At 36.0% G+C, this 25100-nt stretch overlaps 1 protein-coding gene across 2 annotated transcripts in view; it reads right to left on the bottom strand.

Annotated features, from left to right (window-relative positions):
• LOC126705490 (serine/threonine-protein kinase TOR) overlaps positions 1-25100 on the bottom strand; it is an 86934-nt gene that overhangs the window by 1824 nt on the left and 60010 nt on the right. For both annotated transcript variants that reach the window (XM_050404534.1, XM_050404536.1), the window contains exons 29-52: positions 21115-21186; positions 20809-20943; positions 20586-20647; positions 20338-20435; positions 14290-14399; positions 14039-14212; positions 13890-13955; positions 11599-11667; positions 11392-11502; positions 8781-8921; positions 8555-8683; positions 8269-8443; positions 7963-8183; positions 7417-7623; positions 3741-3854; positions 3440-3643; positions 3201-3281; positions 1812-1886; positions 1629-1695; positions 1380-1540; positions 1103-1276; positions 702-830; positions 510-593; positions 73-134 (exon numbers count right to left, since the gene is read on the bottom strand). In XM_050404534.1, the coding sequence (XP_050260491.1) occupies positions 73-134; positions 510-593; positions 702-830; positions 1103-1276; positions 1380-1540; positions 1629-1695; positions 1812-1886; positions 3201-3281; positions 3440-3643; positions 3741-3854; positions 7417-7623; positions 7963-8183; positions 8269-8443; positions 8555-8683; positions 8781-8921; positions 11392-11502; positions 11599-11667; positions 13890-13955; positions 14039-14212; positions 14290-14399; positions 20338-20435; positions 20586-20647; positions 20809-20943; positions 21115-21186 (2921 nt within the window). The remainder of the gene's footprint in view (positions 1-72; positions 135-509; positions 594-701; positions 831-1102; positions 1277-1379; positions 1541-1628; positions 1696-1811; positions 1887-3200; positions 3282-3439; positions 3644-3740; positions 3855-7416; positions 7624-7962; positions 8184-8268; positions 8444-8554; positions 8684-8780; positions 8922-11391; positions 11503-11598; positions 11668-13889; positions 13956-14038; positions 14213-14289; positions 14400-20337; positions 20436-20585; positions 20648-20808; positions 20944-21114; positions 21187-25100) is intronic.

Raw genomic sequence — 25100 nt, 5'->3', positions numbered from 1 at the left:
TACAACTTTAAAATGTAAGACACTGAAATTTAGCTAAAAGTACACCTGTCTCCTTTCTTTACTACATGTTACCTAGAGCGGTGTAGCATGAGATTACTTGGGTGACGATCACCTAAGCCAAGAAGGTAACCCACCTGAAACAAGCAACTTATCTTTAGCTCACTTCAAAACTAAAAATTAGATCAGAAAATTATAAAAGTAAAAAATAACTACAGAAATCCTGGCGATGCATGCTAAAAGTAAAAAATAGGAGTGTGTGGTGCTTTACGCATGCTAAATTAGAATAAAACTCACATATACGTGCAATAATAATGTAAATACATAAGAAAACTTGACCAGTTGTAATAATTAGCACTCTGGAGATGTAAAATTCAGAAATAGACTGAGCTTCTTAAGTTCTTTTGAAGATGGACAAGAATTTAGTAAGAAGCACAGGGAGGCAAAATGGATCTAGATAGGAAGTCTACAAGGGCGGAAGGAAATGAAGATGCTAAAAGGTAAACACATACCATGCTCATGACTGCTAAACTTCTAGTATAATTTGTCCTCCTCTCTAGCCATATCTCAGAAGTTCGACTTTTCAACCAAAGAACCTGTCAAAGGCCAGATCTATTCACCTTGTGATAACATATTAACAAGCAAAGCAAAAACAATGAAGATAGAGAGGAAGAAGCAATGAGTATTTTGAGAATAATACATACCCTTGCCAGGTCATTGCCTTCAGTATTTTGCAGGGCGTACTCAAAGACTTCCACTTTAGCAATGAGTGGCAAATTGTCATAATCTGGGGCAAAACTCAGCATATGTTTGTGCTCTTGATTCAGGGCAATCTGAAACCACAAAACAGTCATAAAACCACCTATGCAGCTACGCATCCATCCATAAACACTCACAATTATAAAGTGGTTACTTAGATGAAGCTACGTCAAAAACCCCATCAACCATCCAACATCACACACAAACACAAAACACATAAAAGACGTGCATGTTCACACACGCACACATATCCACCCACCCCCACATGCATATGCACGCACACATGCACGCACACACACACTTTTCTCACATTAAAAGGACAAGCATCCAATGAACTTCAACTGACCTTTCTGGCCTCCCTGTACTCCCGAATGAGATGGTGAAGGGTGTCACAATTTGGGACCCAACCAATCAATCCACTGTTTGGAGATAGTGGAATGACAGCATATCGTTGAATAGACAAATCCTTTTCCTGAGTGTCCCTAGAATTCTCCAGCAGAGTATTCACCAAACCGAAAAGCTGCAAGACCAAGAATGTGCAGAAAAGTAAAAAAACAAATACTAACATTTATATGGACTACAGAAACAAGATACGCTTTATAATCCTGGAAACCTGAACATACCTGCATTACACGTTCATCTTGGCGTAAATCTTCATGCCCCTTCAGTAAGAAGGCATGATCATCACCATCGCTCCCATGAATTGTCAATTTTCGAGGTCGCTGTTTAGATGTTATGATACCCAGCTGGGGTGCGAATGATGCAATCGTCACCACTGGTGAATCTAAATATAGAGAAGGGTGTATATATCAAAGGAACACTCACAGGTGTAACACCCATATATTGTCACGAAACCATATGCCGAAACTTACCAGCTTTGTATGTCCCAGGAACAGCAAGCTCCAAATCACGACATTCTAACAATTCCGGAGAGACGGACTTTTTTTTTTTGGGCATTTGTAGAAAAATAAAATGTTAATGCCACAATAATGGAATTTAAAAAAAATAAAAAATAAAAAATAAATTCCCATATATGAAGATCTGGATCTTTTTACCTGCAGGTCCAGGGTTGTAAGACTTTGAAGCTGCTTATCTATCCGTCTAAATACATGATAGTAGAGATCCCATGCCTGACAAAGGCAAGACTTAAAATATTAAAACCCATTTTTCTAGGGGGAAAAAAAATATGATAGTAGAGATCCCATGCCTGACAAAGGCACTACTTATATTATTCGCACCCATTTCTTCAAAGAATATAGCTGCATCATGTTATAGTTTAATGTCCAATTTATAATAATCATTATGTAATATAATATTTGACTAATCTAATTTAAAATATGAACCTGTTGTACTATTGTTTGCATAAATTGACAACTATTTAATTACTTTTCTAACTTAAGAACATAATTCTTCTTTTTATATTCTTGATTGTGTGTGAAATTGTATTTGTTGGATTTTGTTTAATTTTTTTTTCTACAAATGCGTCACATGGAATAACCTTAGGTTACTAAGATTAACGGACTAAAATGAGAAAATTTAAGCTTAGTGGACTAAAATCATAATTCACCAAACTTATAGGGTGTAAATTGTATTTTTGAATATATATATATATATATATAGAGAGAGAGAGAGAGAGAGAGAGAGAGAGAGAGATTCTTTGAAACTTATTAATACTTTGACACAAATGCTAAACTTTGATGAGGTGGAAGCCTAAATGAAAAGAATGTCATAGAATGCACCACATGCCAGAACCTCATGCTCTCTCACAAGAGGTCTTTGCTTATATATATATTGAAAGAAAGAGAGAGAGAGAGAGAGAGAGAGATTGTATGGTTAGCCATATGATGAACTTCTTTTAGTGTTAGAAAAACTAGCTATTTCAAGACATTAATTTAATGGTAACATGAACATGGAGTGATAGGCAAGTAGCCAAACGGGGGTAGGTTCATATGCATTTACATTTTTAGCTATTAGAACAGAATTCACACCAAAAAGTCGAGAGGAAAATACTAAATGCAAAAAGGAATCAAATTATGTAGGAAATGTCTCCCATTAACCGTGTAGAAGGATTCAAGAAAAGCTTATGTGATTGTCATGATAATATTCAAAACTGTTCATGACAATTTTCTTCATAAAATAAATTAGGAAGCTCAAAAAAAAACCCAATTTGCTCTTGAAAGATGATACACGATGAGTCCTAAAGGCTTAAACAATTAGGAAATAGCAAATTTAATCATTTAACCATTATTCTAACAATCCATCTCACATGGAGAGAGTCACCCTGGCGCTCAACACAAAATTTTAAATATAAATAGGAAGAAGAGTGGAGAAGTGGTTCAAACACAAGACAACCTGCTCTAATAATATGATAAATTGCCACTAATCCCAAAAAGCTTAAAACTAATAGGAAATGGTGAATTTAATCCTAACAAAAGATTCTATACCTGAGTAAGCTCAGCGTCTTTTCCAGTTCTCTTATATTTCATGCAACATTCATAGGCCTCTTGTAATTCATGACGATATGCCTGGAAATCACAAGGTAAAAGAACCAACCATCAAAAATTGAAAGCCAAAGCTACTTTAAATGCTTTAAGGGTCAAAATACTTTAAATGTCTCCAAGCTATAGTTTGATCTATGGTTCCATAGAAAGTTTAAGAAAAGTTGATGATGTTATGCAAAAACCTCAATGAATGCTCTCTCTTTTATCGTAGTATCATTCTTCATAGCACCTTCCTCAAGCATTTCATGCAACGGCTCCAACACCTTTAGCATCCCCTCGATATTATGTTCACCAAAATACAAACGACTAGCTTCTTCCAATGCCTCATGCCACATCTCATGCCAAAGTATTGCAACACGGATTAATTCTTTTGATACAAGTTGTGCCTGAGGAGAAAAAGGACCTACTTATAAATTTTTTAATTGAAATAAAATTAAATAAGAGAAAAGAACTTAACAAAATCAAATTGATCAATCATTTCACCTGATCAACAAGTACACCACTATGCTGCCGAACTTTGTCAACCACTTCTTGGGCTGCAGCTCTACGTAAATTGCTTATCGATTTACAAGCTACTAGAAGAGGGTACATAAGAGCCTGTGAAAGGGATTGAATTACTATAATTAATGTGGAAGAAATTTTCTAATAAAATTTTTTCTTTACTTAAAAAAAATAATAATAATTAACGTGGAAGAAACAACAATAAAATGAAAAGAATCTGTGGTTATGACATAACCGGCAAATTGAAAGAGCACCAAGTCAATCCCCAGACATAACTTGAGGAGGGATATCACCATTCATGCAAATATAAATGTAGACAATTGAAAAGCTGACAATGCAAAGCAAAATAACTCCTTTATTTAATTCAAATGCTTGAAGTGCATACTAACATTTCACCATTTATAATCTTTATATTTATTCAACTCAAGTACAATATTACATGAAGAATCCAGAAGTATACTATTTCTAGGTTGCCCATGATTTAACTAAAAGAGTTTTTTTTTTTTAAATTAAAAATATTCTTGTTTCATTAACCAAATTCTCTGAACTATGATGAAATGGATTTTAGATATAACTAGATAAATATGAATATTTTATTAGCTGGGTGGGGGACAGAGAGAGAGAGGATTGAGAAATAATGAGCTGAAACAAGTAAAGGAGATTTTGAGAAGATAAAATGCAAACAAGGGAGAACAGATCATTGAAATTATATTCTCCCTCTATCTAGTAATTTTGGTGATAAACTACCACTTGTCATACCCAGCACGTAAGCTTTCTTTAACTTTCCAAAGAAAAGGTAAAGTGGAGATAGGGTTCAACATCAGGACTAATTGCTCTAATACCATGATGATGCAGGAAATGTGATGGGCTATTTGTGTATGGTTTAGAAACAATGAAAGACTGAGTTGCTTAGAACACATTGATAGGTGGATAAGTACCTTTGCAAGAACACACAGTTCCAAATAGCACACAAAGGCTGACAATTCATTCAATTACCAAAAATTGATTTACAAAGAGCTTACATTCTACTAATTATACTAGTTTGGCATTTGTAGCCTCTAGATGGTTGACAAGTGTCTAAATCCTATCGGCTAATGTTTAAGAAATCATCTAACTAACTAACTAATTAGTTATAAGAGGATTAGGATATAGCTACTTGAGATTGCCCTACATTTGGACTCTCCCTCTTAAGAAGCACTTGACCTCAAATGCTATTGGTTGCCACAAGATTTATATGAATTTCTAGCCTTCTAGGATGATGCAGTTGCCTTGTATAATGAGTTTGCTGTTGTTGGTAGCACACCAAATGTTGCTGCCTCTGCACAGCAAAGTCCCACACAACTGAAACTCCAATGTAGATGCATTTGATTAGGAGGACTCCCTTTCTTGAAAGAAAACTTGTCCTCAAGTTTGGTTGATCCTCCAATTGTAAAGCCTTCTTCGTCTTGACCATTGGTTTGGGGCTTGCTTTCTCCTTCTTTGGTTGCAATGAGTAGTGAAGCACTAACTTGTGCAAACCAAGTGTGCTGCACCTTCCTCCCAAGATGGCTTGCCTGTTGTAGTTACATGATTGTCTGTCTACTTCATCACAAAGAATGAAATACAACCTCTTGAAACTCTAATTTCATCTCCTTTATGTAAGCAAGACAGTTTATATTGATGCTTCAATTCTTGTTCAAAATCTCGTGACTCTATATTCTCATAACTACCTTTCTCAATCAACAAGTCACAAATTCTTCCTTCAATGCAGAAATTAATTGGAAAAATTTTACTTTTATGTTGTTTGTCTTCCTCCATTTCTTACTTTGGAACTTGCAAGGCCATTATTACTAATGATAAATCCTTTTCTTCCTCAACAATAACATCTTCTTCATTCATAGATTGATCATAAACAGGTTCAGCCACATATTTCATGCTATCACTCATTGCTTTCCCTTCTTCACCAATCTGTTCTTAAATGTAATTATAAAAAATGGGCTGCCCCACGTCATGATCTTCTAACTCTTCAACCAGAAAGTCTTGATCTTCTATCTCTTCAACCACCAAGGTTTTACCCTTTGACAAAACAGGCTGGTTCTTGGTTGGTACCTTGGAAACTTCATTAGATCCAGTAGTATTTGACCCAATCTCAACATTCTTGGTTGGCTGCCTCCAATGCTTAGTGAAGTTTGATGCAGCACCACCACTTGGGCTGGTTATTGAATTGAAAAGGGCTGATTGTGATCTCTTTGTTTCCTGAGTCTCAATCAACACTGCTCTATTTGCTGCATTTGAATTTGTCCAGCAGGTGTGCAAGTTGCTGTAGTGGGTTTGGATGTGGCTGTACGGAAAAAATTGCTCCTTGAGTTTCTGTTTCAGCTTCTCCCAAGTTTGAATCTTGTTTTTTCCTTCCCTCAATCTTTGAATCTTCAACTGCTCAAACCAAGATCTTCCCTTGCCTCTCAAATCAGTTGCTGCCAATTTAACTTTCTTGGATTCTGGAATTTCATAACAAGCAAAGATCTCTTCAACTTGGCTAAGCCAACCCACAAACTCCTCATGAGCCAAGCCACCATCAAATTCAAGGAATTCAATCTCAAATCTTGATTCCCAATTCTGGTTTGGCATCTTTGGTTGAACCATCACAGGATTGTGGCCATACTTCTCTTGTCTCCCTAGGAATATGAACAAAAGGTTGCTCATAATCCTCCTCATATAAAGCTACACTTCCAGCAGTATCATGCTGGTAGTATTGCTGTTGTATCTTCCTATCTTTTCTCAACTGTTCAGTCAAGGCTTGTAGTTGCCTCCTCAATAATTCCATTTCAGCTTCTAAGCCATTTTGAACCCTTCTACACCTTGGTCCGATGGCTGCAATATCATCTTCCTCTACTACAAGAACAGCTTGCTTCTTGCCCTTATCCTTCGTTGTCTTCTCAAAAACCATGGCTTCTTGCTACTACAAACTAATTGCTAGCACATATGAAGGCTTTGGTTTTGGTAAGGGAGGTATTTTAGGCTAGGAAAAGTAATCAAAACTGAATCTTGATAGGTTCTTGGACAGAAAATGAAGAAACAAATTGCAAACGAACTTGAATCCTAAGGATCTCAAGCTCTGATACTAAACTGATGCAGGGAATGTGATGGGCTGTTTGTGTATGGTTTAGAAACAATGAAAGGCTGAGTTGCTTAGAACATATTGATAGGTGGATAAGTACCTCTGCAAGAACACATAGTTCCAAATAGCACACAATGGCTAACAATTCATTCAATTACCAAAAACTGATTTACAAAGAGCTTACATTCTACTACTTATACTAGTTGTTTGTCATTTGTAGCCTCTAGATGGTTGACAAGTGTCTAAATCCTAACGGCTAATGCTTAAGAAATTATCTAACAAACTAACTACTTAGTTATAAGAGGATTAGGATATAGCTACTTGAAATTGCCCTGCATCACATGATAAACTATCACTTGTTCCAAAAACTGTTAGAAAATGGTGAATTTAATCATTTAAACATTATTCTAACAATTGGCATTACATAGATACAATAGTGTTTAAAAATCATTGACTAGCATAAACACTCAACTAGATCATCACCTTCAATTATTTAATCCAAACAATACTGATGCTAGTAGTTTGAAAATCATATATGCATAGAAACCATAAAAAACAAACCTGTGGATGACTTTGTCCAATTCGCACCAAAAGTGACTGTATCAGTTCTCTCACAGCACGGGTATTGGAATGTATCCGAGCAATTATTTGAGGTAAAACCACAAGCCATGTATTAATATTAACAAGTGAAAATCCTTTCTGTAGAGCCATTTGGACTTCTGTAGAAGATCCATGGTTGAACCACAATGTGAGAAGGCGAAGTATATCCTGAAGAAAATAACAGGATCAAAATAATTCTCCATTAGAATGATAAATTTAAAATCCAGTGACAAGTCATGATCCACAAATTGAATGAAGAATGAATATCATATTTGAAAGCCTACACTAGGTGCAGGGTACTACAGACAGCTTCAATGTAGAAATGAGGATCATGATCCGTCTATACACATTGAATTAATGGCTTCATTTATGTATCAATGTACAGTGGGGCAATCGGCACAATTGGACAAGATATTTCTAGAATGACGTACAAAATAGAATCTCTTTAAACAGGCGGAACAAAAATTCATATTGCAAGAAGGCCTCAGATCCAGGGATTTCATTTACCTGTAAACTATCATCAACACCTTTAGCATTTGCTGCACATGCTATTGAATGAAAATATCCAGTGACTGCTGCAACAACAAACTGTGCAACAAACTGTGCTGTAACATTTGGAACTTTAAGATAAAAAGACATCACTGCCGTATTGAATAGTGCCCACCAATGCCATGCCTTTGCATATTTGTTTGCATACTGAGTGGCATTCTTGAATGCCTTAAGGATATCTAACAAAATTTGAATATGAATTATAGGAGATAAATCAAACCTTCAGGAAATCTAAAACTAAAAGAATAATTAAGCAATCATTACCTTTGATAGAATCATCATCCAATCCAGGAGAAGGAGAAATTAGTGCCCACTGCCAAATTCCAAGTTTAAGATATACACGGGCAAGGAGTGGAACGCTTGAACTTGTACAGCTTCCAAAGCCAATTGGGGTAACTAGTTGAGTGCTTGAGGCACTTGAAATCTCTATAGCCAAATTCTAAAGCAATAATTTTGTGCCAAGAAAAATACGTAGTAAGAAGACCCCAAGTAGGTAGTGATAGCAGAAAGCAGTGATCATGAGGGGAAAAAAGAGGGAAATATGCTGTACCTGCAACCTAGCAAATGCTTCCTTTCGCTTGACATCATCTCCAAGAGAATGCTGGTATTCCAAGTAGGCGAGCATTACTTGAGGAGGCCCACGATACCTTATATTTTCAGGGGAAGTTTCGGGGTCATACTGAAAAGATTCCATACAAAGTTGAGTTAAACATACAAAAAAAAAAATTACAATCTCAAACTCAGCATCCATGTTGGAACATATGTGCTAAATAGACCTGCAAGAGTTTAACTAATGTAGATCTAGACTGGCTGATCCGCCCACTTTTTCGGCAAAGAGCAGCAAACTTGAGCCAAGTTTCAATATCCTCTGTAGGAGGTAACACAAGAGCTCTAACTGCCAGAAGTACCTGCCAGACCTGAACATTCAAGCATCAAAAGTTAGAAGGAATCAAATGAATTTTATCTGGGGAAGTCCCACGCTTAAAAAGGAAATGACTCACAAACCTCTCCCCACCCATTCTCCTTGCTTTTCTAGAATCCAACCCATGAGTACTCACAAGCCTCTGAAGAACACCAATTGTCCATCCAATACCATACTTTAAACCCAAGATTCTACATCAAAAGCTAACCCATTCTTCCACAAACCTCCAAAGCCACTCAAGAATTATTATTATTCTGAAAATACCAGTTTTTGCAAGTCAATTAATTTTTTTTTTTCTTTTATAAGGAAGAGAATAATTTTATTAGAATGAAGGATACCCAATTGCGAGCGCCCTCAGAGAATTTTTAAACAGACACTCATGAGGTCCAAAAAATCAAAATAGAACTGAATGATAACCCCCAATCAACATACAATATTCAAACAAAAATCTCAAAAAGCTATTCTTAATATCTTGCATAGATTGCTCTTTGTTTGCAAAATTCCAACGATTCCTCTCTCTCCATATAGTACAAATAATGTAATGCGGAGTAGGTTGCCACACAACCCTTTTGGGTGACGTCCAAACACCCCTCTATAGACAATCAACAAATCAATTACCTGGCCAGGCATCATCCAAAGTACACCCAAAAGTCATATGTGCAAAAGACCACAGCTCTCTAGCCATTGAAAGTACAATAGCAAGTGCTAAACTGTTTTACTACTGCCCTTACACATTAGACATCTATCCGTTTGACAAGGTTATCTATGATCACTATGGAATTCAAAGCAACTGTCCGTAAAATGCTACCTTATGTGGAACCTTACTACCTTAAACACCTTTCCAAGGGAACAAGGATGCAGATGCACATCTCAAACATGCATAATAGGATCAATCACAAAACTGCCCTTTCCCATCTAGATTCCAAGTGAATAATCCTTGTTCCTTTCTACAACCTATCTGAAGTAAATTAAGTCCATCAACTAATTCATCCCTCCTAGTGAATCTAAGATTCCAACACTGGCTTCTATCATCCTCTCCAAACGTAATCAAGCGCACTAACTCACTAAGGTGTCCTTCTCCACTACAGGACCTAGGATTTCAAGCTAGACAGGGCCGAAAAAAAAAATCATATGATGAGAAAGACAAAAAATATATAGTACTATCAAACTATCAACCAAGATCAATATACAAAATCATTGTTTCTTAATACATTAAGATGCAATCATTTACCAACAAAGACAAAAAAAATACAAAATAATATTGTTTCTTAAGAGCATCAACTGTTGCAAAAAAAAATTATTTTCACAAACCAAAACTTACTTTTGCTACTTTATTATAGCATTTGAAATGACAGTAGTGTTTTTGGTATTTGGTGTTCTAAATATTAAATATTTACCATTTAGAACACCTAATGTTAGTATTCTAATACTGGGCTGACTGAGATTTTTTTTTTTTTAATTTTGTTTTTGTTAAGTTTTTGAGTTAAGTAGTTGCTAGTTAGGTTAGGCTAATTAAAAGAGGAGTCTAAATTTTTGGAAGAGTGAGGCACAACTCTAGAAATAAAAAAAATATATATATAATCATTAAAAAAAAAAATTCTTTTTTTTTCTTCGGGCTAGGGGGGCCCAAATTTTTCTTGCTTTTTTTTTTTTTTTGGGCCCTGCTCCACTGCAATGCAGTTAAGTCTGGAAACAAGACCAAAGACTGATCTCCAAACCAACATCACGTCAAAACCTGATTTTCTTGCAATTCCCCACCCTATAGGATACAAAATGAGAAAATCTATCCCAACCAGCCCAAATGTCTTTCATATGCTATATAAGCATGAGGTCTCCTTACTACTATTGTAGACCATTCATCCCCATATTTTGCTAGACTATTAACATGAAAAATATAGCACTTCAAAATCACAGTCAAATCAATTTGGATTTCTGTTTTTGCCACATTTTTATGCAATCTACAAAACAATAAAACTAAAGATGGTAAGCATTGACCTGAGTTAATGACCGTCAAAAGCTACTAAAGGACCACGCCGAGCCTAACTGCCATCATGAAGCATGCAAGAGGAGCCAAAATTTTCTTACCTCAAATTCTTGCTTTTGATTGTAAAGTAAAACTAAGTATACTAACCCATAAATTCCACTCTAAATCTCCATCATTTCCATAACATTATCATGCATCCACCCAAATCCAAAATCTACAACAAATCAGTTTACTTTCAGAGTAACCAGTGTTTCTACATGCAACTATGTTGAAAACTTAATGTCTAATCTCATTTCTACATATTTTCCAGTTTGATTTGACATCTTTTCTACTGCTAAGTTACACAAACTGAGTGGTCTTGAACCCATGACCTCACCCTCCATCCCATTATTATGAGAGGAAGAAGTGCCATTTTACTAATTGACAATAGTTGTATCTACTTCATTATAAAATTGTAATATAAACCAATATCCGTATCTACCTCAACATTTCGTTTCACTCCTTGTATGCGTTCATTCCACATATTGCGAATAAGGGCCCGCCGTCCTTCAGCAACAGGATTTCCAATAGGAAGTGTACAGTAATCAATGACCTGTTGGAGGAACAGACATTGTCCTCATATTGTGATTTATATAATGATTTTTTAGCTAAAGAGGCAAAATAAATTCCAAATAAAATCAGGCCAAACCTCCTCTAGTTCTGAGAGCTGCTGAACACGGACCATATTGCTATAAGCACGTTCATAGCTCTCCAGAACCTAAAAGACAAAAGATGTTCGATTATCAGTTCAACAAATAAGAAAGAACTTAGTAAAGGAAATGTTATTTTCTTATTATTATTATTGCAGAGAGAAAAAGTCATCATCAACATCACTGATAAGGAAACTGACCACTACAGTACTACTGATGTGCTAATATGAATTTTTTTTTTTTTAAAGATGCACTAAGGGATATTGTTAGATTTGCTTGAACCCAATTCTTAAAGTAGAAATTTTTTTTTTTTTTTTGGAGAAATAATTATATGCTACTAACCCCGCACCTCGAACCCTTTCCCCCCTAGACCCCCAAGCATTTTGTGCATGAGAATGTGTCAATTTAGCTACAAGGCCTTTGGCTTAAAGTAGGAAATAGAGTGCATGGCTTAATCTTAAGAGTTTGAAATAATATGCCTACATAAATTATTCTGTTTCAATTTTTTAATAACATCAGCTGTAGAATACACCATATCAAGCATGTCTGTGGATATCTTAAACAATATTTTAAAGTTTTTTATACCATTATACACCAAAATATCTAGTGTTATTATATGTGACTGCGGGGCTCAATATATTAGCTTCATCAGAAGTTGACAGCCATACAAAAATTCCAACAGACGGCCATTGGTGAACAAATTTAACATGCTTAGCGCTTAAGAAAAATCCTAAGAGGAGGATGCGGACCCAACTTCTATTAAGATCATAATTCAAAAAGATACTCTAAAACAAGTACTCGCAGAAAACACTTTGGCAATACAGGGCAGACTCAGACAAGGGAGTTTTCAGCTTCATGAGATTGACACTCTTAAGGCCTCTAGAGTATATGCCTTCATAACGGTATGCTACAAGAAATGTTGGGGAAATGTGATGGTTGTTTGAACCCTTGCAATTTGTAATTTATAGGAAGAGAACTCCCCATTTATTTCCCTTCATAAAAAATAACTAGAAAAGAGAGAGAGAGTGAGTGAATTGCAGGATTATTGCCAGAGGCTTCCAGAAAACTAATCCCTTGACTTGGTGTTGTTCTCAAAGCTGCATAATCGCCTTGAATAATCTCCATAATTTGTTTTGCATGAAATTTGACAGATTCAAGTGAGAGATAGCTTATATTAGGAATAAGCTAGGTTTATTACATAAGTTGATTTTAAGAAGACAAATGATTGTTTCAGCTGAGAGGTTCCTGGCTGGGCCAAACAAAATCCAAAATTATGAGGCACCAATCCGATCATGAAAGATCTCCTTCTCCTTCACCAAATTGATGATTTTTATTTTCTAAGCAAAAATGCCAAACAATGATGACCTGCCTCATATTTAAGAATAAGCAAAATGTTGCCTTACCCTTGCAAGAGCAAAATAAATAAAAACATAGTAACATAAAAACAACAGCCAACCCTTAGTCCCAAAAAACACAGTAACATAGTAAAATACGGTCTAGAAATGAATTTTACTTTGTTTAATATATAGTTCACCTTGTTTACTAATCTCTCCTTTATCATTTTCCAGGAGAAGACTTCTCAATTAGTAAGACAAGCCAAAAACAAAAATAAACACCCAACTCCTCAAAACTTGAATAGCTAAAATGAACTAACATCATTGTTCAAGTTTTTGAAAATCCCAGACTTGGGCTGTTTCTCATTCCTCCATTTCCTCAAATACACTTTAAGGGGTAGTTTTTTCATTAAATGTGGCTGGTTCTTTGAAATCTCAAAATATAGTTCACCATCAAAACATGAAACTTTTTTATTGGTAAGACACACCTAGTGAGTCTTTATATATATATATATATATATATATATATTTATATATAATGAGATTTATTTAATGGGAATTTTACTTCATGTTCATGATGATCAAAACAAAGAATCTTAAAAAATTTCTTAAAAAATTACAGAGAATCAAACAGAGAATCAAAGAGAGCCTTGAAAATCAAAAATAGAATTACAATGTGTAAAGCCCCATGTGTGAGACCAATAAAACAAGGTTTGAATCAACAAGAATTTCAGCTAATCAAAAGATCTCTCAATATCCTCAAAAGTGAAATTGAGCCTAGTGAGTCTTGAACCCACAACGCCAGCCTCTATCCATTATTATGGCAGGTCAAAGTGCCATTTGAGCTAGAGCTCATTGGCCATCAAATGCAAAACTGAGATCATGTTTAATAGAGTAGAATAAGAAATTTATAGACAAAATGCTAAGGAGTCCATATATCCATAAAAGAAACTCACCAAAGCAGCAAGCTCTGTTGCCAGGCATTTCCTAGCTCTCTCAACATATTCACGTGCTTCATCATACTGGAGGGAAAATTATAAATGATTCTCAATAGTTGCTAAAAACATAATCAGGAGTAAAACATATTTGGCGGATATAAGCATACCTTTCCTCTACGAACTAACAAAACAGCCCTGAAAAATGTTCCATTACTACTTCCATCACCACCCCCAGCAGTGTTCCCCAAACCCCGAAGTTTGGTTTCATCACCATCATCTAATCGAGACACATATTCAGCCATTTGATCCCACTCTCCCATGTTCCAAGCAGCACTTGCAGCCTGAGATGACCACATAAGGAAAGTCAGCATGAGCACTAAGGGTATTAGTAACAACCATTTAAACACCACAAACCAACCATTGGGGCCATTTCTAGTCGAGCAGCTGGCTCAGCCGGGGTCCAATATTCTTTGCACAAGCTGTTAAGCTCCTCCCATCGAGCCAATGCAGCAAGGCATCGCATCCGTCCTACAGAAGACCACTCATATGAAGCATTTTCAGAAACTAATACAACAAAGAATTACCTCCAAAAGTTTGAGATTCTTAAACATAGGAAGGCAGAATCAGAAAAACCTTAAAATTTAACCAGAAAAGGAACAAAAAAAACAATAATAATAATAATAACAAAAATGCACACAAATATGGAAGAGGTAATTCCAGGAATGGAATCTAACCTCTAAATGAAAAGTTTTGAAGAGTTTAACGTGAACACCATTGAGAAAGAAACAAAAAAAGAAGAGTAGGCGTAATAGAAATTACATTTTATTCATCAAATTAAGCATCATGCAATGGTGTGACAATAATAATAAAAGAACTGTATCTCTGATGCATTTATATACTCAGAGCAAACAACCACAACTATAAGTGATTGATGTAGGATACTGTATGAGATATTACAACACATTATCTTCTGATCTTTTGGCTTGATACGTTTTGGTAATGCCATCTAAAACTGGGATAGGAAACAAAGATCACCATTCCAACATCACTGTGGACCACAAGTACTTGTTTCTTATTCTCATCAATTCCTAGAAGCCAACCAACTACCTCTTTTCACACGATTCACTGTTAAATTTAGATTTTTCTGTTTAACTTTTATTTCCAATAGGACCAATACTAGATCAATCTACATTTGATAACAGCCAGTAGATCTTCTTTGGTCAAAACTACTAGTTAAATTTGTTACTTCATACGTGTAGCTAAAAAAATCAACAGTTCATTTGTGATAACTCGCACATTCTTCTTGGCTAGTAAACAGTATTTTAAATACACCTCTTGCATCATTGGCTCATTTCAAATATACCTCTTGCAACCTTGGCTGAACCTTGGATATTATCTTGACACACGGTTACTTTCCAAGGCCCAAAACATGCCAGCAGCCAGATTTGAAAAATGACAAATGCTGTTTCCAAGCACCACTGTGCAAAGTGACAATAATTGAAAATCTTTCAAGGCACTAGGCAGTGGACATGCCCCAATTTGGGCAATGCATAGGAAGAATAAGAGTAGGGTTTGCCATGCAAGGCTAGAAAAGAATCCTTCACCACAATATGACGTTCAAGACAAAAGGACTTAGACTCTTGGTTAACTTAAGCTTGCAATCAGAGCGCATTTGGTAGGGAGGAAAAGTGAGAGGATGGAAGATGGATTGAGTTTTTTTCTTGTTTGATATGAAAAGTGGAAGGGTGGAAAAAAGTATTGATTATTTATACATGGGCCAGCCATTTTTTAATCTTCCAAAATGGGTGGAAAAGAGGAGGGAAAATGTATTATATAAGTGATTTGAAAATTTTATCCCCTCAAATCTATGAAAAATAATTTAATACAACTATGTAATAGTAATTTAATAGGAAAAGAGGTCAGGCCTTGGGATGGCACATGCCTCCTGACGCAGGACAACCAAAACAAAATTAAACAACGGAAAAATAAATGAATATGACCTAAGAGTCAACACCTAGGCCTAGCTTGGAGTCAGCACCAAGCGGGGAAACCACTAGGAGTCAGCACCTAGGGTAGACTTGGAGTCAGCACCAGACCAAAAGAAACCAAACGGCCATATTTTTTCATTCATCAAAATATCAACTATCTCCTCAAAGAGTACAATAGGTTGCTTATAAAGGATTGCTAAACCCTAGTTCTAATTGGCTAGGAAACCCTAATTGCCTTATTACGAAAATAACCTTGCTTCTAAATTAAAATACTAATAGCCCAATAAACTACTAGGACCTAAAACATATAAATACAATTGACTTGTAAACATAAATAAGACTAAGTAATAATCTTCTTGCGTCTCCCACATCCTTCTCTTCTGGTTGGAGAAAACTCGACCTCGAGTTCTAAAGCATTGAAGGATTAGGATACTGACAAGTAACACTTGCTTCAAGTCTGGAATCACCTTAGGGAGCACAAAGAAAAGAAAAACCTTGAATTCCACCATGTCAAACTCTTCTGGAATAACAAAATCAATGTGTGGAATCAACATAATCTTATCTTCAAACCATTGGAAGCACTATGTTATCCACTTTCTCCACTTTAGCAAACTGTTTGTCTTCATGCACCATAGAAGGCTAATCAAAAGCAGATTCATTAGCTTCTAATATCGCATCATGTGCACCCTCTAACATAATACTCTTTTTAGAAACCACCTCTTCACCTTGCTACTCTTCAATAGGTTTGTTTCCTTGCGCGCATGTTAAAGCAACACTTCTCAGGGCGTGTATGTCTTTGTCAACATTAGGCCTTGGTGTTACTTGAGGTTTCTCCACTACCACTACCAAGATATCCCAACTGAATCGGTTTGTGTCTTCATTTGCTTCATCTGAGCAATCATGTCTTGAATACCTTTCATGAACTTTTCAGATAATTCCTTTAATTCCTTGGTAGATTGTTCAAAAGTGCACTGAGGACATGAAATGGGATGAGGATTCATCCTATTTGCTTCAACTTGGAAAGTACTATACTGAGATTGTGCTAGATACTTAGCTCAAAAGTATGGTGACAAATACTCATCACAAAGCTTTTCTTTCATATCTTCCCACACACTAATGGTAGGTTCATACTTTAGATAGCGGAAATATTCAAGATCCTCCCAAAACATTTGTGCTCCACCTCTTAACTTCAACTTTGCATACCTAACCTTTTTGTTATCTGCAAAATTTGCTTGCTCAAAGAATTGCTCCATCCCATTCATCCAGTTGACAAAATCCCATGGATTAGTTTTACAACCATCAAAATAAGGTGCTTTTGATATTACCATAGCCCACTAGGCAAAAAGATTTTGCCAACTTGACTTGCTAAGTATGGCCCACTAAATAAGGCACTGCCTTGGCCTTACCAAGTAAAACCTGACGGTTGGAACACTATTGATGAGTGGGTTCGTGGGGCTGATGGTTTGTCAATTAAAGGCAAAAGGCTGTATTGATTGATTTCTTTATTTTAAACTGGAGCTAAGGGTATTGTTAATGAAATGGGTCCGGTCACTGGCTTGTGTGATTGTACAATGAGTTTGTTGTTTTGCTGGGTCAAGTAGTTTAATGGGTTTCAATTTGATTATTTCAGATGGGCCGGGTCAAGTTGTTCTTAGTGGGAAAACATTGTGGGGTTGCAAATTAAAAATGAACGGGAAGAGTTTGAACAAAAAATAAGGTGCTGGGTTTTTTAAATTTAATAAAAGGCTAGTTATTGTTACCTTGGAGATGGAATTGCTAGTTTATGGAGGAATTGCGGAGGCATGGTGCTGGGCAATTGAGGGTCATGGTGGTGCAATATCAAGAAGAGGATGGTGGTGGGGCTCACTGTGGTGCGATCTGGCAGGTGAGGGATGGCAGCGTTGGCTTTCCAATGGGTGATGAGGGATGGCAGCATTGGCTTTCTAATGGGTGGTGATATGTGAAGAAACTTCTTGAAAGAACCTGACCAGGTCTAGCTGTGGGGCTTGTTGGGTAACCTTCTGGTGGCAGAAAAAAATACAGTGAATGGAGGTTTTTTTTTTTTTTTTTTTTTGGTGATATTTTTCTGGTTCTGGATTGACTATGATGATGTTTCAAACAAATCGGTGTTTACTCTGATACTAAAACTGATGCAGGACAACCAAAACAAAATTAAACAACGGAAAAATAAATGGATATGACCTAAGAGTCAGCATCTAGACCTAGCTTGGAGTCAACACCTAGGGTAGACCTAGAGTTAGCACTAGACCAAAAGAAACCAAACGGCCATTTTTTTTAATTTATCAAAATATCAACTATCTCTTCAAGGAGTACAATAAGTTGCTTATAAAGGATTGTTAAACCCTAGTTCTAATTGGTTAGGAAACTCTAATTACCTTATTACGAAAATAACCTTACTTCCAAATCAAAATACTAATAGCCCAATAAACTACTAGGACCTAAAACGTAAAAATATAATTGACTTGTAAACATAAATATTACTAAGTAATAATCTTCTTGCATCTCCCGCATCACCTCCACCAAAAAGTGATAGATTTTCGGGTATGAGTCTGGGAATCAGCCTCTTAAAAAATAAAATGGAGATATGGCAGCATACAAATCACCTCCCAGACCCCACAAAAATAAACTTTGTGGGATAATACTTTTTTATATAATTAGAATTTAATTCAATAAATAAAATTTCTAATCTATTTTTCATGCCTTCCAGCAAAAGTTGTCAATTGAAAATATTAGTCTCTTCTTTCCTTCTATTTTTTTCTTCATTTTTTTTTAATATTTTCTTTCCTCTTACTTTATATCCTTACAACCAAGGCTAAATACTTACTCTTATTTATTTATTTATTTCTTTGTTTATCTAGCAAGATACTTTCCTTATGGGATAAGTTTGAGCTACATTGTTAATAGGCAGCTCTAGTTTCAATTCTTTAAAGAAAATTACATGAAAGTTCTAATTTTTAAAAATGATAGCATAAGTCTGTACCAGATGATTGAAAATCAGGGCTCTTCATGATCATTACATCAAAAAAAAAAATATGATTGTGAATTGGTAAATTATTTGACATCATTTGTTTTAAATGAAAAAAAAAAAAAAAAAAAGAGGTTCAGGGGGGCTTTATTAAAATTGTAGATGACAACAAAGTCCAGACAATGATTAATCAAATCAAGTTCATTATATGACAACAAAGTCCAGATAATGATTAATCAAATCAAGACCATGATTGTCCTATTGATCTTAAACAAAGAATTTGTGCGTGTGTCTTGTTGGGGGGCAGGGGGACTTCTTTTTATCTATGTTGCACGGACACGGACACGAGAATACGGAAATTTTTGAAAAATAAGGACACGACACAGCAGGGACACGGCGGTTAAATAATTAATTATATTTTATATTTAGGCATATTTTTTAATATTTTTAGACATAAAATATGTTTATGTCTAGAATTTAAATTATGCACAATATTATAATTTAACTTTAATACACAATATTTAACTTTAATAAATAAATAAAACTATAGCAGGACAAATTAAAACAAAAATCACTAAATTCATAATAAATATTATAATTTATAAGACAAAACAAAAGGCTGAGTAAATAAATACATTATTTGTGAGAGTGGGATTAAAAAAAAAAAAAAAAAACGCGTTATAACTTATAACTGAGTAACAGTACTGTGTACCACCATTACCATTCAGTCACCAAAATTGATATCCGAAAGAAAGAAGAAAAAAAAAAAAAAAAAAAAACAGAGAGGAGGTCGGAGTTGTCGGACCTGTTGTCCACTCCGAGAGAGAGAGATTGCTGGAAGGGACAAGGCACGGCGTCACTCGACGTCTATGGAACTCGCCAATCAGCCCGATCTAGCTCCGGCGAGGGACAGAGGGCAGCGGCAAAAAAAAAAACACAGAGAGAGGAGGTTGGAGTCGTCGGACCTATTGTCCACGCCGAGAGAGAGAGATCGCTGGAAGGGACAGGGCATGGCGTCACTCGACGTCTATGGAGCTCGCCGATCGGCCCGATCTAGCTCCGGCGAGGGACAGAGGGCAGCGGCAGAGGTCAGAGGGAGGGTGGGTTGAGAACTTGAGAGGTGGGTTTCTCAAAATGACTTCTCAGACTCAAAATCTGTGATTTTCCTTTTTTTTCTTCACTGCTGGCATGTCGGACGCGTTGGACCCGCGTCAGAGCCGTGTCAGCGTGTGTCGGAGAAACGAAAAAAAAAAAAAAAAAAAAAGGACACTCGCCGGACACCGGAATCTGGCGAGTTGTACCCATTCCGGTGTCCGACGCCAAAAATGGTGTGTCCGTGCAACCTAGCTTTTTATAAAGTTATTCATTTTCAAGTCATCATACTAGCATTGAAACCATAAATTATATTAAGAACAAAAACAAAACAAAACAAAATAAAACAAATGTAATACACCAGACAATAGTAAAACCTAACATGTTAATTAAAACATACCTAAAACGGCATCCAAAACTAGATGTGGACTAGATGCTTGAGAGGCTTTGGTCGTGTAAGCCCTAAGTGCATCATCCCATCGCTGCAATTTCTCATACCTAAAAAATTGCAATTTAGTGTGAGTACTCACTATATCATTTAAGATTTTCGTTTGGAAATAGTTGAAACTGCAGAGACATTAAAGAGCTCCATTATCATTTGTCTCAAGGACACAAAGATGAACAGGTTATATGAAGGCTGAACATTACCAAGACTCCTTCAGTTGAACGTCTAAATTTTGCTGGGCATAAGTCAATATTCCAACTGCAGCCTAAACAATTGAATATCCATGAATCATAAGGGAGCAGATATGTTTATAACAGGGGGACATCAAAATGAAACCTCAAAAAGTAGAACTTAAATGATAAATGTTCTAACAAGTAATTTTCTTTAACGATAAACATTATAAAAGGTAATCTTTTTAAAATATACCTCGTGCTGATGTAATTGATTGTTTATATGTATTAGTGCTTCAACAACGGCTACAGGGTTAGCATCCATCTTCTTGGAGAGAGCTCCTTCAAATTCCATTTCTTTGTAGTGCAGGGCTTTAGCAAATGCACGACACTGCCATGTCGTATTAACAATGTAGAAATACAAGGAACATATTAGAGAATAAGATAATAGGAAATAACATGACAGAACGATAAGAGGGTTTTTTTTTTAATGTAAAATTACAGAAATTAGGTTGTTTTTGAGATTTGGTGAATTGCACAAACTATATTATGAGAAACACACCTTTTCTGCAAGAGCACCAAGGAGGCGGATGTCGATGGGAAGAGGTTTCTCATCATGTTCCATGAACTCTGCCTGCAGAATGAGTATAAAATTTCAATAAATTGAGACAAATGCAACTCATGTTGGAAGGCAGTCCTAACCTACAATCATTGTATTAAGGCTTAACTAGGAAGAAAAGAGCTTAAAATCTTAGGAGAGAGAATGAACATCATTCAGAATCACCATGACAACATCCACCCACTCTATACCTTTGTTAATCAATTGTAGTGCAATCTCAGGAACAAAACAGCTAGATGGATCTAAGGTTAAAGAGAAAACAAACTCCCCTTGGCACGTAATAACATATACTGGTCGGGATGTCAACATGGCCCTACCAAGAAGCTGGGAATAAATCCCATCTTTTCAATCTAAGCATTTTGATTAAATTAGATTGAATGTTAGTTATGAATACAAGATATTCTCCTACATTAAATGAGAGAGAGGCCAAAAACACCTTAATGCCAAAAAGAATACAAGTATAGAAAGTCCCAAAAATGATAAGGTAGAATCAAACCTCAACTTAACTATTAACCAAGAGTATAAAAATCTATGAAAAAACATCAACAGCTCCAAAATGAAATCACACATGAAGGCATAAGAAGCAACCAAAAAAAAAATCATCATTCATCACCTTGACCTCCTCTGCCACCTATCAGTGGTAAAAGCATGATGGAAAGTGATGGGCGAAGGTGGTTCTAGAATTGATCAATTATTTTCCAAGCAATTCACCATTATTCAACACAATGAGAGTTTCTTGTTCTAATTATTAGAGTTTCAGTACGAGGGCAGGAGAAATGACTTGTTCTAGATTAGAGTTTCAGTATGAGAACACTATATCAATTAGAATCTGTTTAGGAATATTTTTACTAGTAATAAGTTTTGTAGAGACTTTAATAAGCTTGCAATACGTAAAAGGAAAATAAGTATCAACTAAAATTGCTATTGATTTATCCGCTTTTCATTTAGTGGATTCCAGAGTTCTTGTGCATTCAGGGAATCACTAAGGATTTAAGGATCATGTCTAGCTAGAATGAAATGTAGCCCTTCCATGCTTACTGTTTTGCATCAATTGTATTAAATCTCATCAGCATCCCAGTATGGAAAAAGGCAACAACAAAAGCATCCACCTTATTAACGATGATTGAGTGGTAAAAATTCTCAGGACAGCGTAACAAGCAAATGATGAAAAGATTACTTGCGAACTCCATGAGATTCAGGACATTCTCATTAATGTAGGTTTGAATTGTGTTAACAATTGGGATAAACTCAAGTGTCACACCTACATCTTGTCATTTTTTTTTTTTTTTTTTTTTTTGATAAGTAATAAACTTCATTGAAAAAAGTACAGGGAAAAAAAGATAAAACAAGGCCCACAGGCAGTGTGCTAAGAGGGCAACAATGAAAAAAAAAAAAAAAAAAAAAAAACACTAAACAACAATGAAAGTACAAATATCAAGCATCTCAGGAAGAGAAAGAACATAAATAAAAAAACTCAAGTAAGTTTGAAAAAGAAAACTTTCTGGCAATTGTTTCTCCATAATGATTAATGGCAGCCCATGTGAATTCTTTAAAAGTTCAAGGGGTTTATGGCAAAGGGAACCTCTATCTCCTATCCTCTTTGTCATTGTCATCAAAGCTAGGACGAAAATAAAATAATATAGAGAAGCAGAAGCAAGAAAGAGAGAAGAACACAATGGATTGCGTGGTTCAGCCAATGGCATACACCCACAAAATAAAGCCCTAGCGGCTACATCTTTAATGTAGGCTCAAGTCAACAATTACAGTGAACCCTTAATAGGGTATATATAGAGACTAGAATCTAGGGTTAGCTCAATATGGGCTTTCAACATAATTGGGCCTCTTGGGCCATTACATCAACATAAACCCAATAATTTGACGACGTCTCATCTTCTATTTTCCGACAATACTCTCATTTTTTGTGACGTTGATCTAGACCAAATTTTATTCCTCCATCTAGTGTTTATTTGGTTTGAAGTGGTGTCTGGTCTGAAGGTGAATCTTGGTAAGTCTGAATCGGTTCCTCTGGGGGGAGGTTTCTGATCTGGAGGAGTTGGTGGATGTCTCATCTTCTATTTTACGATGATACTCTCATTTTTTGTGATGTTGATCCAGACCAAATTTTATTCCCCCGTCTAGTGTTTATTTGGTTTGAAGTGGAGTCAAGTCTAAAGGTGAATCTTGGTAAGTCTGAATCGATTCCTGTGGGGGAGGTTTCTAATCTAGAGGAGTTGGTGGAAATTTGGGTTGTAAGAGAGGGTCTCTTCCAATGAAGTATTTGGGACTGCAATTGTTGAGAACTAAATTCTAAGAGAAGACAATCTGGAAAGCAATTGTTGAGAGAATGGAAAAGTTTATATTTGACTAAGGGAGGTATATTTACATTAATTAAAAGTACCTTTCCTAATTTTCCAACTTATTATCTTTCCCTTTTTCCTATTCCTAGTGATGTAGCTAGGCACATTCATCAGATTTCATAGGAACTTTATATGGAGGGGAATGGGAGATAAGTCTAACTTTCATCTGGTTAGAAGGGGTTAGATGGGATAAGACTTCTGCTCCACTTCAATCAGAGGGTTTGGCAATTAGAAATTTGAGACGTTTTAATGAAGAATTACTTGGGAAATGGTGGTGGAGATTTTGGAATGAGATGTTCTTTGGAAGAGAGTGATAGGGGGGGGGGGGGGGGGGTGGGGGGGATGGTTTACCAATATCGTTCTAGCCCATATGGAGTGGGTCAGTGGAAATCTATAAGACGAGGGTGAATTGTATTTTTTTAGCAGTATATCCAGTAGGAAATTGGTGATGGGTCAAAAGTGAAGTTTTGGTAGGATTCATGGTGTGGAGGTAATACATTGAAGTTGATTTTTCAATAACTATTTGGGATCAACTATGATAAGGAGGTTACAGTGGCAGATCTTATGAAGTTTTCCAATGGTGTTCTTCATTGGGATTTGCATTTCATTAGATCTGTCCAGGATTGGGAATTGGATTCGTTGTCAAACTTTATGGGGATGATTTATGGATCATCTCTTTATTTCCCTGTTGCGATAGAATTAAGGTGTAGGGTGTTTGGCCTGCTTGGAGTTTGATGGTTGTTAATCTAATAGCTTCTTGACAAGGGCAGTTTTTCAGTAATCGAAATGCTGTTATTTGGAAGGCGGTGCCGCATTGCCTAACGTGGTGTATTTGGAGAAAGAGTAATGCTAGAAGCCTTGAAGATTCACAAGATCTGTGCCTGAACTTAAATTATTTTATTGGATATCAGTTGTGGGTTGTTATTCTTTATGTTGGATCTGGGATTTGATAGATCAATTGTAATTTGCATGACCAAATGTATTGACCCCGTTTGTATACATCCTATAAACTCGGGTGACTCTTGGTTTTCAATAAAATTTTTAATAATCAAAACAAATTATTCTATTCCATTAAATGCAGTTGAGCATGATAAGATATGATGGAAACCTAATAAGAGTAATGGTTTTGCAGTGAGTGGGTATATTACCATGCTTTGACCCTTCCTAACGATATATCTTCCCCATGGAAGAGTATTTGGAAGTCAAAAATCCTACCAAGAGTAGCTTTCTTTTCTTACATGGTAACATTGGGGAAATTTTTAACTATTGACAAATTGCATAAGAGTATTTGGGTTTTGGATTAGTGTCATATGTGCAAATGTAATGGGGACACGGTGGATCACTTATTACTTCATTGTTCTATTGCTACAGGATTTTGGTCTATGGTGTTTAGTTTGTTTGGAGTGTACAGGGTCATGCCAAAGACAGTTGTAGATATAGGTGGAGTTTGGATCCACGTTTCTGTGTCCATGTTTGCATGTTTGCGCTTTTTTTTTTTTTTTTTTTTTTAAAGATCAGCGCCTGGTGCATTGTTCATGGGACATGAACAGTGCACTAAGGCATATGAACAGT

Source organism: Quercus robur, chromosome 11, assembly GCF_932294415.1.
Source record: "Quercus robur chromosome 11, dhQueRobu3.1, whole genome shotgun sequence".
NCBI lineage: Eukaryota > Viridiplantae > Streptophyta > Magnoliopsida > Fagales > Fagaceae > Quercus > Quercus robur.
Note: the sequence above shows the minus strand (reverse complement) of the source record. Positions and strands in the feature narration are given on the sequence as shown.